This window comes from Cygnus olor, chromosome 3, assembly GCF_009769625.2.
Source record: "Cygnus olor isolate bCygOlo1 chromosome 3, bCygOlo1.pri.v2, whole genome shotgun sequence".
Classification (NCBI taxonomy): domain Eukaryota; kingdom Metazoa; phylum Chordata; class Aves; order Anseriformes; family Anatidae; genus Cygnus; species Cygnus olor.
This window is the reverse complement of record NC_049171.1, coordinates 108,099,348-108,114,931: the sequence shown is the minus strand read 5'-3', so window position 1 is coordinate 108,114,931 and position 15,584 is coordinate 108,099,348. Positions and strand designations below refer to the sequence as shown.

The window sequence follows — 15,584 nt, the reverse complement described above, 5'->3', positions numbered from 1 at the left end:
ATTCCCTGATAAATAATTCCCCCAATAAATCCCTGATAAATATGTCTGCTTGACGAAGGTTTCTCTGCTGACAGATTTTGTTTGCATCTGGTATCATGTCATGTGACGTTCTGATTTTAAAATAATTGAGATCAACACAACAAATACTAGTTTACTTACAATATGTAAGTTGATCTAATAAACAAATGGGTAGATTCTCAAACATAATGCTTACGATGGAATCATCAGCTGGTAAGCCTCCAAGAAATTAGGTCACATTTGCAAGAAAGGACTGAGAAAGAGCTTAAGGATTATAAGGAAAACCAACTAAGTCTACATGGCATGTAGACTAAAAAGACTAATATGACCTTGGAATGCAAAAATACAAGTGTATTAAGTAATAGATTATTCTCTCTTCACAGGGGTAAATCCATCATTATACACCGTTTTCAGATTGTACCACCCATAGAAAGGAAAGTTAAAAAATTGGAAGACAAAAATTTGGCTAGTGATGAATGAAGATTTGGAAAAATACGGTTTATGAAGACACCTTAGATTGAATTTATTTGCCCAAGAGGTAAGAATGCAGTAAAATTTTAGTTTATAATTTCCAAAACTGGGACATTTCTGATACCATATCAGCTACTCAGGGACTAGAACACCACTGCTTGAAGTACCAAGATCCTACATAATGATATAATGGCTATATGAAAGATTTGCCCTAGCATTATCGGGCTCAAAAATGTCTTTTGCATAAAACCCCAAATTAATCCCAATGGCTTCCACTGTGTGAAAGAATTGTGATCCCCATTTCCACAGAGAAATTCCATGGTGATCTTTAGTCTGTACTATGGACGCCATAGCAGTGGATCCAGGTTGCTTATAGCAGTCTATGAATTCATTGCCCTAAGACCAGCAGCCACAGGAGACAAATAAATGTTCTTTACTTTGCTGATGCTGATCCTGAGTTTGTTGCGATTCACATCTGTCTCTTCCCAAACTTCAGCCTCATTGAAAGCGGTGTTTGGTGTCTGGCCGAGACCTTCTGCTGGCCGGCCTGACAGGATGGGAGGAGCATTCTCTTGATCACTCAGATGTTCACCCTGTAGGACATCCTCAGTGTTCTCACGAAGCAAATCCCCAGGTACTGGAGTGACATTAACCACCCTGTGGAAAAGACAAGAAAAAAGGTAATAATATTAGTACTTAGAGAGTGCATCCCATCATACTGCCCCACAGAAATTCTTAGCAGCTTTTAGTGCATTTTGAGGTTGAAAAAAAACAGGCAATCTAGCATTACCTCAGATACTGCAACATGAAACAGAATAGGAGGAACTCACCTAACATACAGTCGCGAAGATAGTGGGATGGGTCAGTGAAAGCATTTTGGGACAGAAACTTCTTCAGAAGTTTCCAGGAGTGCCAATTACACAATATGTAGCTTAAAACAAACTTCCCATCTTTGCATGAGACAATGATGCTTAATAAGCTTTGTAGCTTTTATGTTCTTCAATTTTACTGTGGATTATTGTTATTAGTTCCCTCAAAAGCACTAGGACAGACCACTGAGTTAAACCTTATCAACTTTTGTTTGGACATATTTACACCTCTGAGCATCAATCTCTGTGTACCTCTGCACTAGCACACAAATCACTCTGTAAAGGTTGGGAAGTTACATTCTGGGCATGAACAGCGCATGCACATGAACCCATGATGTGTTCAGCTCTGTATAAGAAACCTCCCCACAGCAAGCCAACAACTGGAGTTGGACTTGATGATCCTTATGGGTCCCTTCCAACTCGGGATATTCTATGATTCTATGAACTGCCTTGCAGCAGGCACTCTCACAGAAGTGCCACCTGTGTGCACTCCATATAATATGCAAAACATACGGGTTCAATTAATCCCTGCCAAAGGTCTCCAGACTTTCCTGAACATGACTCCAACCCACACTCATCCCAAGCAGAAAATATGTTTTCAGGACAGAAAGGGTCTGAAGCCAGGTTCCATTACCTTGGATACATGTTAATACACATCAAGTCAAGTCAGGTAGCGGTTACCAGGCAGCTCCTACTTTCCAGGATCATAATGGCCTTTGAATCTTTCAATAATGAACTTGTCAGTGAGCTTGTTATCGAGCAGGTCCATAGTCTTACTGGTGTAACTGCAATACTCACCCAAACATGGCTGCGGTTTGCCTGGTGTTTTGCTGTGGTGGAGTAGAGGTGCTAGTGGACAATAAGACATCTGTACCAGCCTTCTCCCAGTCAAAGGCTTCATTTTCAGTGATGCCTCTTTCTTTCATGCTGTTCTCAAACACGGACATGATTAGCTGGAATAAATTTACAAAAACGATTTATTCTAAGTGGCTGAGAGAAGCTTTCACAACAAAACTGAAGTAGGAGCATGAGTATGAAGTGCATCTTATAATCTCCATCTTGCCTGTAAAAGGCAAGGATATCTGTAAAAAGAACAGATACTCTTTACGAAAAGAATGAAGCTACTAGCAACAGTGTTCCACACAGCAGTGCATTACCCAAGGAAATGTGATGTTCTCCTGTCAAAGGAAAACAATCTGGATGCTCTAGGCCAACACAGCCATGTGTGAGGTCTTGTTATTCCAATAATATTGTTTATCTAAATAATTCAGAATTGAGCAGACTCAGCCTTAAAGTCAACGTGAAGAGAGAATATGGTGACAAAGACATGTTACTTATGGCATAGAATTAACACTAGGACATGAATAAAAGTTACCATGAATAAAACCCCTAGTTCTTTGCATTTAAATTCCAGCTGTGTTTATCAGCATGATCAGAAAACATTCTGCTTGAAGGCCAGGAGAGCCTGCCATTTCCTACTACCCTCAGCAAACTGCAATTAAATTCCTATTTGCAGCTTTCAGTTGAGCCAACCTTTTCCTCCTATTTGTGGCCTAGAATCAAACGATCTCTGCAGCTTTCCTCCTGCAGTGGCACTATGTCTAAGTAAGAGAATCCTCAGAGCTGACTTGTCAGCCAGACCAAGGGACAGGTAACACTCCCCCAGAGAGTAGAGACAGACTGGACATGACATGCCAGTTGTAGCAACTCCTTTGCTCAGAAAGGGATTTTAATGTTGAATATGATAGGATTGAGTTTCTGTTAGCCTCATATCATGATGCCTCCTTTTACCTTTACTGGAAACAGGACTAGTGCTGCTGCTGTTGGCAGAGAATTTCTTGCTCAAAACCAATTATAAGGAAATGAAGGGTCACAGTCTTGCTCTTAGTAAATGCATTTCTGGACTTCGTAAACGTAGATGGATGTTTTCTCATGGATTTGCCTAGTTACTTATTGAATACATAAGCTTTTGAGCTATACATGTCTTATGGCAAAGAATTCGCTTATTTTGTGAACTTTTTTTTTTCTTCTCATTTAAACCTGACATCTGCTAATTTCATTTGGCAGTTCCTCACTTTCAAGTTAGAAGAATTATGTATACCTAATTAGAACCCAAAAATTAGGCTCAAATGCTGAAGCTACCAGGCCGGACTTATCTCCAGTACACCCAATGGGTCTACACCACATGCAGACATGTCTGTGATAGTGAGCTGCCCATGAAAGCAACTCACTATCATGGTGCCTGTAGCTGGTCTTACTCTGAAAAAACATGGACAGTGGGCAAGGGCCCACTGCTATTCTTTGGACTCTTCAGATGAAGAGCACTCCTTCCTGAGCTTCCATCTTCAGCTAGACCCAGCTGTAGCAGGGCTGAGCTCCCCCAGGAAAAGCTCAGAGATGACATGGTTTCCTTTCAGGATGAGAAAGGTTCCCTGGGTAGGTGCTAAAAGAGGAAGTGGTAGGAATTGTAGTACTGGAGGGTCTGTAAAAAGAGGATTTAGAGGTGAACAGAATATCACTCAGAGCTGGTGGGGGAAAAGGAAATAGTGTGGTTACTTAATCAAGGCAAAAGGGAGACAACCATGGTGGGTATCAAGAGTGCGCACACAAAAATCACATAGAGGCAAGTGTGTGGGAAGGAGAATTGCAAAACTACAAGGAGGAGGACAGAATTCACACAAAGAGAAAAAAACACAAGCTGAGTTAGTGGAGTGGATGGAGAGAGGGAGAAAGAAATACAGCTGTGAGTGGTGAAGTATCTCTTCCCCTCTCCCTCTTTTTTTAAAAACAGCAATATGGATAAAGAATGGCAGGGGAAAAAAATAGGCAAGGAGTCACTAATATAAAGGATCTTCCTTGCCTTCCACCACTAAAACATCTTTCCTGTGACACTGATAAAACCATAGATAGCAGATGCAGTTGCTTTTTCCTTTGTGTGTGCTGCATAATGATGGTGAGGACTCTAGGTGTATTTCACCATCCTACTCTTCCCACCCTTCACATGGGCATATTTGCCTACATGGACAATTCCAGATGCTGATAGTGGCAAAGCTGAAGATAAAGATTGCAGACTTCAAGGAACCGACCACTCAGAGGATGGAGCACAGCAGCAGCAGCCAGTCCCCACCTGTCTGTCCCCATTAACAAAAGAGCAAGAAAGGAGAGGCTGACCCAATATGTCTCCTCTTACATCCTTGTTTGGCCTCTTTATAAAGCCAAAAGCATCCTATGATATCCAGCATCCTGCAAAGCCAGAGACATCCATCAGGAGAAGGCAGACAGAAAATACATCAACTTTCAGACAGTGAGGGAGGAGGGAGCAGTAAGAGTGATTTGGTAATCAGAGGCTCACATGCAGCATTTATGTATCATTCCCCACTTCAAAATGATGGAGGTGAGAGGAAGGATTCTACCAAAACCTCATGTTACTGCAAAAGAAGGACAAGCTTTACTCGGTACACAGAGATGGGAGCCATCAAAACTGCATTGACACTGGATCAAACAGATGGAGTATTAGAAGGCTTAGGAATGGAACAGAACATCACAACTGCAGTTTATCACTTGTGGGCTACACACATCTTGAACACGCAATGCTGGCAATTCCCCACCTCAAAAATGTACAACTGGAAAGGTTCAGAGGAAGATCAAAGGTAGAGTAACTGTGAAGCAACACTGTGGAGATCTGCAAGATTGTGTGTAGCTGGGAAGGGGGAGAGGAGGTAGGGATCCAGTGTTGGGAGTTATATCCACGATGTAAAATGCCTTAAATAAGGATGGCAGGTGGTACGTTTAGAACAAACAGAAGGAAGTGGTTCTTCAGGAAGCAAGCACTTAAGCTGTGGACCCTTTCTGTCACACGACATGGTAAACGTTAAAGGTTTGCATTAGTTCAGGATGAGACAGGACAAGTTCATGGTAGACAAATTCTTTGAGGACTGTGAAATACGGAGACATTTTTGGATGAGGAGACTCTTGAGCCTCAGGGATCTTTGATCCTCAAGCTTCGAGAGTTTTCTTGGGAAACATCACTGAATGTTCATTCTTTTATAATCTTCTCACAGCCAACACTGTTGGAGACATGCTACTAGGCCAGAAAAACATCTTTTCCAAAGCAGTGCAGCTGCCCTTTCATAATAATTTCTCTCAAAGGGAAGAACTTGGAGACTGACCAGAACTGAACAGCAACATTGAACACTAAACCTGTCCAGCGATAAGTCAGCATTTAGAATCCTAATCCTCGCCTGGTGACTAGTATGTATATCTTAAACTGAAATATAACAAAGAGCTAAGAAAAGAAATGGTAAACTGCAACTTTAAATTGCATTCATATATATATATTATTTTGTTTCCTTATTTCTAATCTTATCATTCCAAATTTTAAACCAACCATGACTTCATATCTGAATAGACATATTTCCCTTGCTTCCTTAACTTCTTTGAGGGTCTGGTACTGGTGTCAAATTCAGATGCCATCTGATATATTTTTTAATCTTTCTCAGTAATAAATCCAGATAAGCGAATATGAGAGACACCTCTAGAGAATTTGCTGGCTGGAATATATCTCCAGTCAAGCTAGAAGAATCAGAGTTCAGCGCTGAGCTGCTGGTGCCAGATTTTTGTGGAGTTCCCTTTTGTATGCTTCTTCCCAGAGCTGCATCTGCAAGAAACTGAGGGCAAGGAGACAATTCACAGCTTCAGACAAATCCCCAACTGTGAAAAAGCTGTTCAGGATTTGTACTGCACTAAAATGGTCTGGAAACACCTCCTTCCATTTCTATCTCAAAGATGGCTTTTCAGTACAGTTAGGACACAATTATTTTATATTGAAATAGAATGATAGGAGGATGTAGGTTCAAAAGGAGCTTTCTGGTCAAATCAGGGCTAATTACAAAGTCAGATTCAGTTCCTCAGGGCCTTGTCCAGTGAAGTTCTGGAAATCTTCAAGGATGGAGATACCACAGCTTCTCTAGGTACTTGTTCCACACATAACAAACCTCATTCTGAATTTTGCCCCTAACTCTAGTCACAATTTCTCTTGATGCAGTTTGTGCTTCCTGCATTTTGTTGTATGCCTCCGAGAAGTCTGCCTCTATCCTCCCTTCAATCCTCCTTGAGACAGCAGAAAGCAGCAATTAGATCCCCTCTTGTCCTTCCTTCTCCAGACTAAATAGATTCCAGTCTCTTCCTTCAATTCACCTCCAATTCATCCCTCTCCAGCCCTCCATTTTAGTTGTAAATGCTGCATTTCCACTGTACTATCCAGAAAGTGTTTTTTTCCTGAAAAACTTTTTTTTTTTAAATGAGTTGTAGTTGCTATGCTGAACATGTACGTGGCTAACATACAAAGCCACATCTTCCCACTCGTTTGATGCACTGTCAACAGGCGCAGTCACTCAAAAGACTGCACAGATCTGCTCATAAAATGTTGTTTTCATTGCTTTGGCTTTAATGTGGAGAGAAAAGCACTGTGATAAAGGGAAACAATCAAGTTGCTTCAGTTATATTGTGTTAGCTGAACTACCATAATTGATCACATACATGCATGGAAGAAAAAAATGTTAAGATGAATATTAAAGAAAGGTTTTAATAGCTAAGGCCCACATAAACCTGCAAGAAACCAAAAGGATTGGTGTGCACTGCTGAGCAGTTGGCACAGGCTCTCTGCAGACTTTGGCAAGCTGTGCTAAAATTCTGCCACATTTGGAGTATCTCACAACATTTATGGTTTAATGAAAACCAGAAATACTCTGTTGCTTGGGAAGAGCTTTCTGTTTCAGAGTAAGTGCTTATTTTGGGCAGGGTTGGCAAGAGGGTGAGACAATGAAGAACTGTACAGTCCAACCTTTTACTCCTGGTCCTAGAAAAGGTATTCATCATCCTGATATGAACATGTGCATGGAAAAATTAGAAAAAAACAAATGCCAATCCAGAGTGCCATGCATCAGGCTGATAACAAAGAAAGGCTCCTACCTGATAGTCTGGCTTAGTGAAGTAGTCCAGGCTTGCAATATGATCCAGAAACAGGTGGAACTCTGAAGGCATGTGTTTTAGCAGCATTCGGTGTTCATACTTTTCTTTTATCATGCCAACTTGTTCCTGAAAAACAGAAAATACCTCAGAGTCAAGAATCTCTTTTATTGCTTCACATTCATACTTCCTTGGTCTTATCATTCCTGGAATACCATACAGTCCGGGAACACAGCTGCTGCTTAGACACAGCACTGTGTGTAGACACTTCTGCTGTTTTGGCATCCCTAGCACAGTGAGGTAGACCACTGCAGACAAAGGCCAAAGGAGAATCGTGAGTCAGAAACACTCTTCAGAAGCTGTCCCTTCAGCAGAGCCTTTGACACAGGTAACATATTTCTTTCCACGATTTAATTCTCAAGCACAAAGTACTTCCAATGTAACACGAACAGTTAGCTTGATTCTGTTCAAATTTCTTGTTGCAGTTCCCATTTGGCTTGTTTTTCATGGCAAAGCGTTATCCTCCCTCCTTTCTCAAGGCTCTGCTTATTTGTCAAAAGGACAGTTCTGATGCAGTTTTTCCACTTTTGTGTTTGCTTTGCAAGAACAAAGTCAAAGTTGCTTGATCCAATATGATTAACTATGTGCATAAGAAAACATCTACTACAAATAAGACAAGCTCCACTCTGTGCGTCACAGCACACAAAAACAGGTTAGCACCTTGCAGCAAGATCTGATGAAAAACAGGCTCCAGCTTTGCTTCAGCAAAAAGCAGCACTGAGCTGCAAAAAGAGGAATAATAAGAGTCATAATAACAAAATATAGCATCCTGTCTTAAGCACAGACACTAGGTTTCCTACCTTATCTTTGATCTTTCGCCATGGAAGCTGACCAACTGCAAACTCCACCAACATGTAAAAGAGGGACCACAGATCATCATGTCTACCCATCTCCTGGAGAAAAGAGAGACGAAGACTGAGGAGCAAAGTTCCATGCTGCTCAGTGGTCCAGGTGTGCTCTCCAGATGAGCTACCTCATTTTAAAAAGCAGGAAGAGAAGTCATACTTCCCATTACATGACCAAATAAGCCAGATTAAAAATTTAAGATGCAAAATCAAGCACTTATTAAACTGGGCAATGTCAATACAGTCACTTGAATAGCTTCATTTGTTTTCCTTTTTTGTATTTTTGTATTTTTTTGTATTTTTTTTGTATTTTTGTATTTTTTATTACTGTTTTTAAGCAAAGTGTCATTCCAACTCTTTTCACAAGACAGCATTTACTCAAGGGCTTTTGTAAAACTCTCATCGTCATGCACCACAACAATTTACAGATTTGTAACTTCTCCACATACCATTCTCTTCCTGGTCTAGCAAATACGAAATTAAAACATGGGGATTAAGGCTGAAATTGTCAAAAACACATGACTTCATTTTTGGTGCTCAGCATACAATATCTTAGAACAAGATTTCTCAGAATAGCATGTGTTATGCAGCATTTTTTGTGCCTAAATATACCTTCAGCTGATGCCAGCTACAGCTGGCACTATCCAGCTCTTCCAAAAATCACACTTTAGGTTTCTCAGTATCCCTCAGGAAACAGAAAGAATTCATGATGGCATTCAACTTCTGTCCCTTTATCACACTTTCCACCTTCTGCAATAAATGACTTCTTGCAGCCAGCAACTTTTTTCCCTAAAAAGACTTGAAATTTCCTGATATGTCACAAGTCATGCTACAGACTCATCCTAAATAAAGCTGAATTCAGACAATTGCTAAGGGACAGCAGAGTATATACTAGTCTGAGGCTTACCAAATCTCAGACCTCTTCTCAGCAAGAACTGAACTGGTTTTGCTATAGCTTTCCTGAAAGTTCAGCTTCTAGCAGATTCCTCCCATTAAATATATTATTTTCAAACTTAGGAAATTTACAGGTAGCTACAACGAGGCTCTTTAAATAGAGAGCACTGGATCCCACTAATTACAGATGTACTTTGTAAGTAGGAAAGGAATTCCCTAGCACATCCAAGGAATCTGAAGTACCATGTCCCCCAGGAGCCTGAAGTAAACTATTTGGAGAACATTTTTGTTGTTGTTGTTGTTTATTTCTTAAATCCCACTTTAGGGAGAATTTTATTTAACATTGCCCTCCATACAAACACTTTTCATGACATACTAGGAAAATTAGAATCAACAAAGATTATATACCACAGAGATTATATACCTTAGCTTGCATCAGCTCAGGCATTTGCAGGACCCTCTGCAAACAGAAAACTAAAGTGGCAGAGCTTATTATTTATTTATTTAGCTAATGTATATGTCTATGTATAAAACATACACACAGACATATGTTTGTGTATAGCAAGTATTCTTTCAGACGATTGAGTTTAATTGGCTTGCGGAAGGGTCCAATAAGTGCCAGGACCAGGAAAAAGGATGGGACTGTGGTGCTTGTGGCAAGGGAAGAGATGAACAAAACACTCTCTCTTCAGGTAACAGCACCCTGCTCAATTGATTACAGGTTTACAAATAGCTGAGCTACTGTCCCAGTCTATCAGATGAGACTGTAAGCAAGAACTCCAAGAACGCTTTTACTATGTATAGAACAGTGCAATGATTAGAAATACGATACCAACGCTGAACATACACAATACCAATTTACTATTACAAACACCCTGTCTCAAAAAGCAACAGCACTTAGGATGCTAGAAACCTGGAGATAAGGCAGGAGGGATGATAATTCTCATCTGGCAAGCACTTAGTAGCAGAACCAGAGGACTTATGTTTCACTGCCTACGTGGGAAGAATTACCAACACAGGATGCAAGTATTTTGAGAAAAATGGTGGATGAGACTGCTAGAAGTGTTCAGAATGAAACAGGCCAGACACTGGAAATAATGTCTCTTTTCAGGGAAAAATAAACTTGACTTTAACTAGGTAGCTTTTAACCTGAGACCATGCTGTTAAGAACACAAATTCCAGGTGGTGAATGGATTTGGTGACCCAGCACTTTGCAACTCACATCCAAGTTATGCTCGAAATTATCAAGCAACCTTGCACTTAACACGGATTGCCGTTTTAGTGGGATTTTTTTCCCCTTAAACATGTCTGACAATGCAATAATTACAATTATCAAATTTACCACCTAGAGAGGATCCAGTAACTGAATCATAATTATGATTTTACAGTCAACAGCCTTGACCTTCTAATGAAATTAGTATGATTTATTAATTTCTGTAGGTTGTAAACCAGAACTTGCACCTCTTAAACCTCTCCACCTGAGAACAGTTATCCGGGGAGAAATAACCCTGTTGTTAACTCTTTATAACCCAGAAATACTCACTCGGTTTTTGTGTGCGTTCACCGAAGCATAACGGACTGTTCCTCGAAAACCAGCAACGTTGCGAGGCTGAAGGGAGACAACAGACAAATCTCAGAGACAGAGCAGGTTGTTTAACCCCATGTGCTAACTGCTGAGAACTTCTCATCTACACTTTTATTTGTTATGGACCCAAGGCATAAAAAACTCTTCATGCCTTCATCTGCTCTAGCAGCCACCTAAATAGACAGCATTTTCCAATTCTGTATTTGCATAAAAAACTTATTTTACACAGAAAGCAAAGTGATTACAGAGATAGGTTAGAACAGTAATAGTCTAGACATAGAAATAAGAACATTTTCCAGGATCATATTTTCCTTTTTAAATACCAGATCAAGGAAAAAGCTAGTAAAGAAGCGCTAGTGCAAAATGGAGTCAGGAAAAACATCAGCAAAGCCTGAGGGCAGCCTGCTTGTGACAAAAACAGGGATCCCTTGCTCTAACACAGGGCTGACAAAATACGTATTTGCTGACATTGCTTGTCAACATCCTCTAGAAGACTTATAAAAATTAAGATCCTCTGACTTTTGGGGTTCCTGCTTTATTATTTTTTCTTTCTATTTTTTTTTCTCCCCTGTATATTCTAAACCGTGTATCTTTAGTTTCTCCTGCTCTGATTCTCTTGATCTTCATGTTCCCGGAAAGTGAAGGCTTGATAAGGGCAGCTTCAAGAAGAAGGCAGTCCTCCTTTGACGACTGCTTACAGCTGGAGGCTTCCTCTGTTCTGGGGGCTCAGCAACACCCCCAAATGTTTCCACTGCTGCCTCCACAAGGATGTTAAGCCGTGTACGCTTACTTACTCTGTTCTGAAAAATGTGCATTTAAATAATGACATCCAACAAATCCTTTCAGCTTAGCTAGAAACACCAGGGCTAACTACAGTGCTTTCAAAATTTACGTGGCAAAACCAGGTTCAGGCCCAGGCACCTTAAGGTCAAGCATGGGCAAAGTACTAAACACTGATAATCAATATGCTACTTTTGCAGAAATCTGAGCATATTAATAAATACTCTGTTTGGGTGAATTGTCCCACTTAAGTCAGTTGATTTATGTTTGTTGTTTCAGCTGTGCCTATGTTTTCAGAGCTAAGCCTAAAATTTGGTACTTTTATTCCAGGGCATGCTTCTGTCAGTTTAAGTGAGTACAATTCAGTCACTTCCTTCTGGGTACAGGGAAGTTGCTCTGAGTTTCGGTATTTTTTACAAAGACTAAAACTTGGAATGCATTTTAAACAAGTTCACCAACTATGCTGCTAACACACATCTGACTGGTATACAGTGTAGCTCCTAAGTTACAGCGACTCCAAACAAAAAGTCACACTCCACATGGAGAACACATATGCATATGCCACATACTTAATGCAGCATATAACATTGCAGTCCCACAGCTTGAGCTATTAGCTACTTATTTAGCAGCAGGTAATAGTCAAGATATTATTTCCATGACCACACACCTCTTTCCTCGCAGAGCATACATTTCAGATGCCTACTGACAAATTACTGCAAAATATTTTTCAGTATTCCACCGAATTTGCTGATGTAAGTTTCTGAAAAGCAGAATACTGGCCACTGGAACACATCTGCTGGAATCACCCATCACCGTAAATGTCCTCTACATGTTAAAAAGCAAGAGGACATTCCTCTTTGCCATCATGAGTGTGGAAACTTGTCATGAGAGATAAAACAGCAGCATATTATGAACAATTCTAGTGTATAATCTGTAGGGCTTTCAGAAGAAATATTGTTCAGTCTTTGCAGTCCAGGGGAGTTTATCTTTTATGCTTTTTCCCTATTTCAGTGTCCTCAGATATCAAATATATCAAATATAAATTTGTATATACAGAATCAAGGACTACGTTTTGGTTTCGGTTTGGTTGGCAATGTCTCTGAAAATACTTCTTAGATCAATACTTACTATTTGTGGCACAGTCTCTCTACGGTCTTTGATTAGATCTATTCTGAAACCAACTCCTGGGCAGTCTGTGGATGTATTCCCCTCCTCTTTCATTAACAAAACAAACGCCCACCCACCATTTAACTGTGCATCTGTACAAGAGCCAATATGAACCAGTTCATCAAGCCATTCCCCACAGCTGAATCCAATGGGCTGTCTATCCAATCCTTTCTGATATACTGCCTCAGTGAAGGGAGACTACTGCAACTGAGCAAGACTATGCAATTATTTTGACGGGATATTTAGAACTTTGAACAACATAGGCAGACGCTGTGTTAACGGCTTTTTTCCTCCTAAAGGTTTTCCCTCCTTTTGGCCGTATTTGGCTGCCCTGCCAGTCACAAGGCAATTAGTCATTGTCATTTAGTCATTGTGACAGTCTTTTGACTGTCACTAATCAATGCAATCAAATGTTTTAATTACTGTAGAGAGCAGGAGAGACCTTGTTTTTCATCCAAACAGTTCCTGCCTCAGCACTTACTGTAGCTCATGCTGTATGCTCAACTGTTATCGACTTCTCTTCTGAATTCATCAACATTAATTTGTCAGATGATTTCTTTACATACTTCATTTCTTCCCATGAAAAAATTTCATCCCACCACTGCATCACCCAGCAGTGGAGGATAGTCTGGATAAAGCATCACAGCTGTCCAGACCTGTCCCCACCTGACACAGAACTGAAATTCTAACAGTTAAGAACTTCAGATTACGGACTCATGCATAGTCCGACTGATTTGAATCCCCAAAACTGTAAGGAAAAAAGCTAGCAAGCTGAAGTACAGTTTTAAACCATAAATGATTTTTTTACTTTTTTTATTTTTTCCACATCAGTGTTACTACAAAAAATGTTACTCAGGATAAAGCTTGTCTCTTCCTGAATTCAGATTGTGTCTAGCACACAAGCAAAAGTAATTTATTACACAGAGCTGTCAGGGAGATGACAGATATGAAATATATTGCATTGTGTCAGAAGCAAGGTTTAAAATGAGTTTTAGCTTGGGAGAATGTGTTAGACTAGTACCTTAGAGCAAAAATTATATTCCTTTCAATATATTGGCAATGTACACTACATCACAGACAAAGACAAAATTTGGTAACAAAATTATGTACAGAGTGGATGCATCGTCTGCAATTGCGTGCTCTCTTGCACCCATCAGCTTCTTCTCATTCTCCAGTTCAAACATGGATGATCATTTGTATTTTAAGGGCCAACAGTGTCTTCCTTATGATTCAGATGAAGTCTGTCTTTCCTGTATATGCTCCTCTTACTTCAAGAGCATTCCCATTTCATCCTGATGCCAAATTCCTGTGCCTTACGCCATCTTCCTACCTAGACATCAGAACTTTTCCTCTTGCCTCACTGGTCTCTAGATTGCTACTTTTAAGGTCCTGTTCTTCATCTCCATTTCTAAAAGCTTATATTTGAGTGCCAGTACTTTTCTTCTGCTATTTCTTACGCCTGTGGTACTCTCACAGAACACGACCACTGGTTCCTCCCCAGCCTTCTAGAAGCCTGTGCAAACATCTCATGAGATCCACCACCTTTGCCCCTGGCAGGCCTGTTGTCATCTGGGATCATTAACCCAGCTGTCATGGAAACAGGAAAGGAATTTCCAGCAGTAAGAAAATGAAAGGAAAGTTAGCACAGACCAAAGAGAAGGTGCTAAGGGGAGGGAGGAAATGTCACAGATCACAGCAAGCACTTTGAGATGCATCTTGGACTGAAATAACTTGTTGGAAAAGTTGGAGTAAGAAGGAAAAGCGAAAGGAAGCTTTAATTAATCAAAAAGCACGTATCTTTGTGACTACTAGGAATTTCCTGCTTCCAGCAGTTAGACTTACAAGGAGATACATCTACACTTCTTCTGTAGAGACAAATTCTGCATCTTTTACATGCATTTTGAGTCATTAAACAGCAGTACTCTGTAGAATCATTAACAGCAGCAGCACATTTTGTCCCAGTAGGGAGTTAGAAATGAATAAATAGAGAAATCCAGAGTCAAAAACGTCAGATGAGAGAACTCCCCTCCCCTTGCCTCTGAAACCACAAAAAGGGACAAAACCACAGTCTCTGGCACTGCCCAAATGTCTGCCAGCCCCTCAGGCAGAATCCCAAATACTCTAGGCCTCTGCAGCACATTTAGGTAGCTGTCAGGATCCTGCTGAAAAACAAACATATCATGAGGGAAAAGAAAATCAGGTGTAATTTGGACTTCCATATATAACAAAAGTGCAAAACAAAATGAAAACCCAGAAGCATGATGATGGCTCACTCACAACTCATAGCAGAGATGGTTACGAGCAGCGGATGGGAAGCCAACGCATCAAACACAGCCTCAAAAGAAGAGCCCAAAAGAACTGTAAAACAGAGAGAAACCCAAAGGAAAACATGATAAAAAACAACAAAATGAGGAGAAAAATTAAACAGAAATAAATTAAAAAACAATTCAATATTGCATCCCTTCAGAAACCTGGGCGTCTTGTTGAGCTGTTGTCACCCCGCAGCATCCTTCCCAGCGCCGCTGCCCCATGCTGTATGTGGTTTAATTTAGACATAAAACTTTGAGTGAGCTTGTGTGGTTTGTGAGTGCTCTGTAAATGGTGAGAGGGGTCCCTCTAGAGACTAACTTCCCCCGATCACATATCACTCACTCCTAATAGAAAGTATAAAAAACAAATTTGAGAGCAGAGATGCATACAGGTTCTACTGTGATTTGCCTCCCTAAAATTATCTCCTCTGCTCCCCAGTCAAACACACTGATATTAGTAACCAGCAAGGGGATTTGCTCTTTTCCATCTCCTGCACTTTTCACCCAGGGCAAGTTCTAACATCAGTGTTTTAGTTTCTAAAAGCTAAGAGAAATGTCCCTTTCACCGTTTGATTATTTATGGGTTCCCACCCCAGACTTCTGTTTATTTCTGCAACCA

At 40.4% G+C, this 15,584-nt stretch overlaps 1 protein-coding gene across 5 annotated transcripts in view; it reads right to left on the bottom strand.

The window, feature by feature from the left end:
- The window catches only part of TTBK1 (tau tubulin kinase 1), a 107,382-nt gene that overhangs the window by 41,423 nt on the left and 50,375 nt on the right, over positions 1–15,584 (bottom strand). For 4 of the 5 annotated variants that reach the window (XM_040553663.1, XM_040553664.1, XM_040553661.1 and 1 more), the window contains 5 exons: positions 10,668–10,733; positions 8,186–8,278; positions 7,329–7,454; positions 2,157–2,311; positions 927–1,146 (listed from right to left, as the gene is read on the bottom strand). In XM_040553663.1, the coding sequence (XP_040409597.1) occupies positions 927–1,146; positions 2,157–2,311; positions 7,329–7,454; positions 8,186–8,278; positions 10,668–10,733 (660 nt within the window). Of the gene's footprint in view, positions 1–926; positions 1,147–2,156; positions 2,312–7,328; positions 7,455–8,185; positions 8,279–10,667; positions 10,734–14,933; positions 15,015–15,584 lie in introns of all 5 variants that reach the window. The other variant, XM_040553666.1, reaches the window with a different exon arrangement.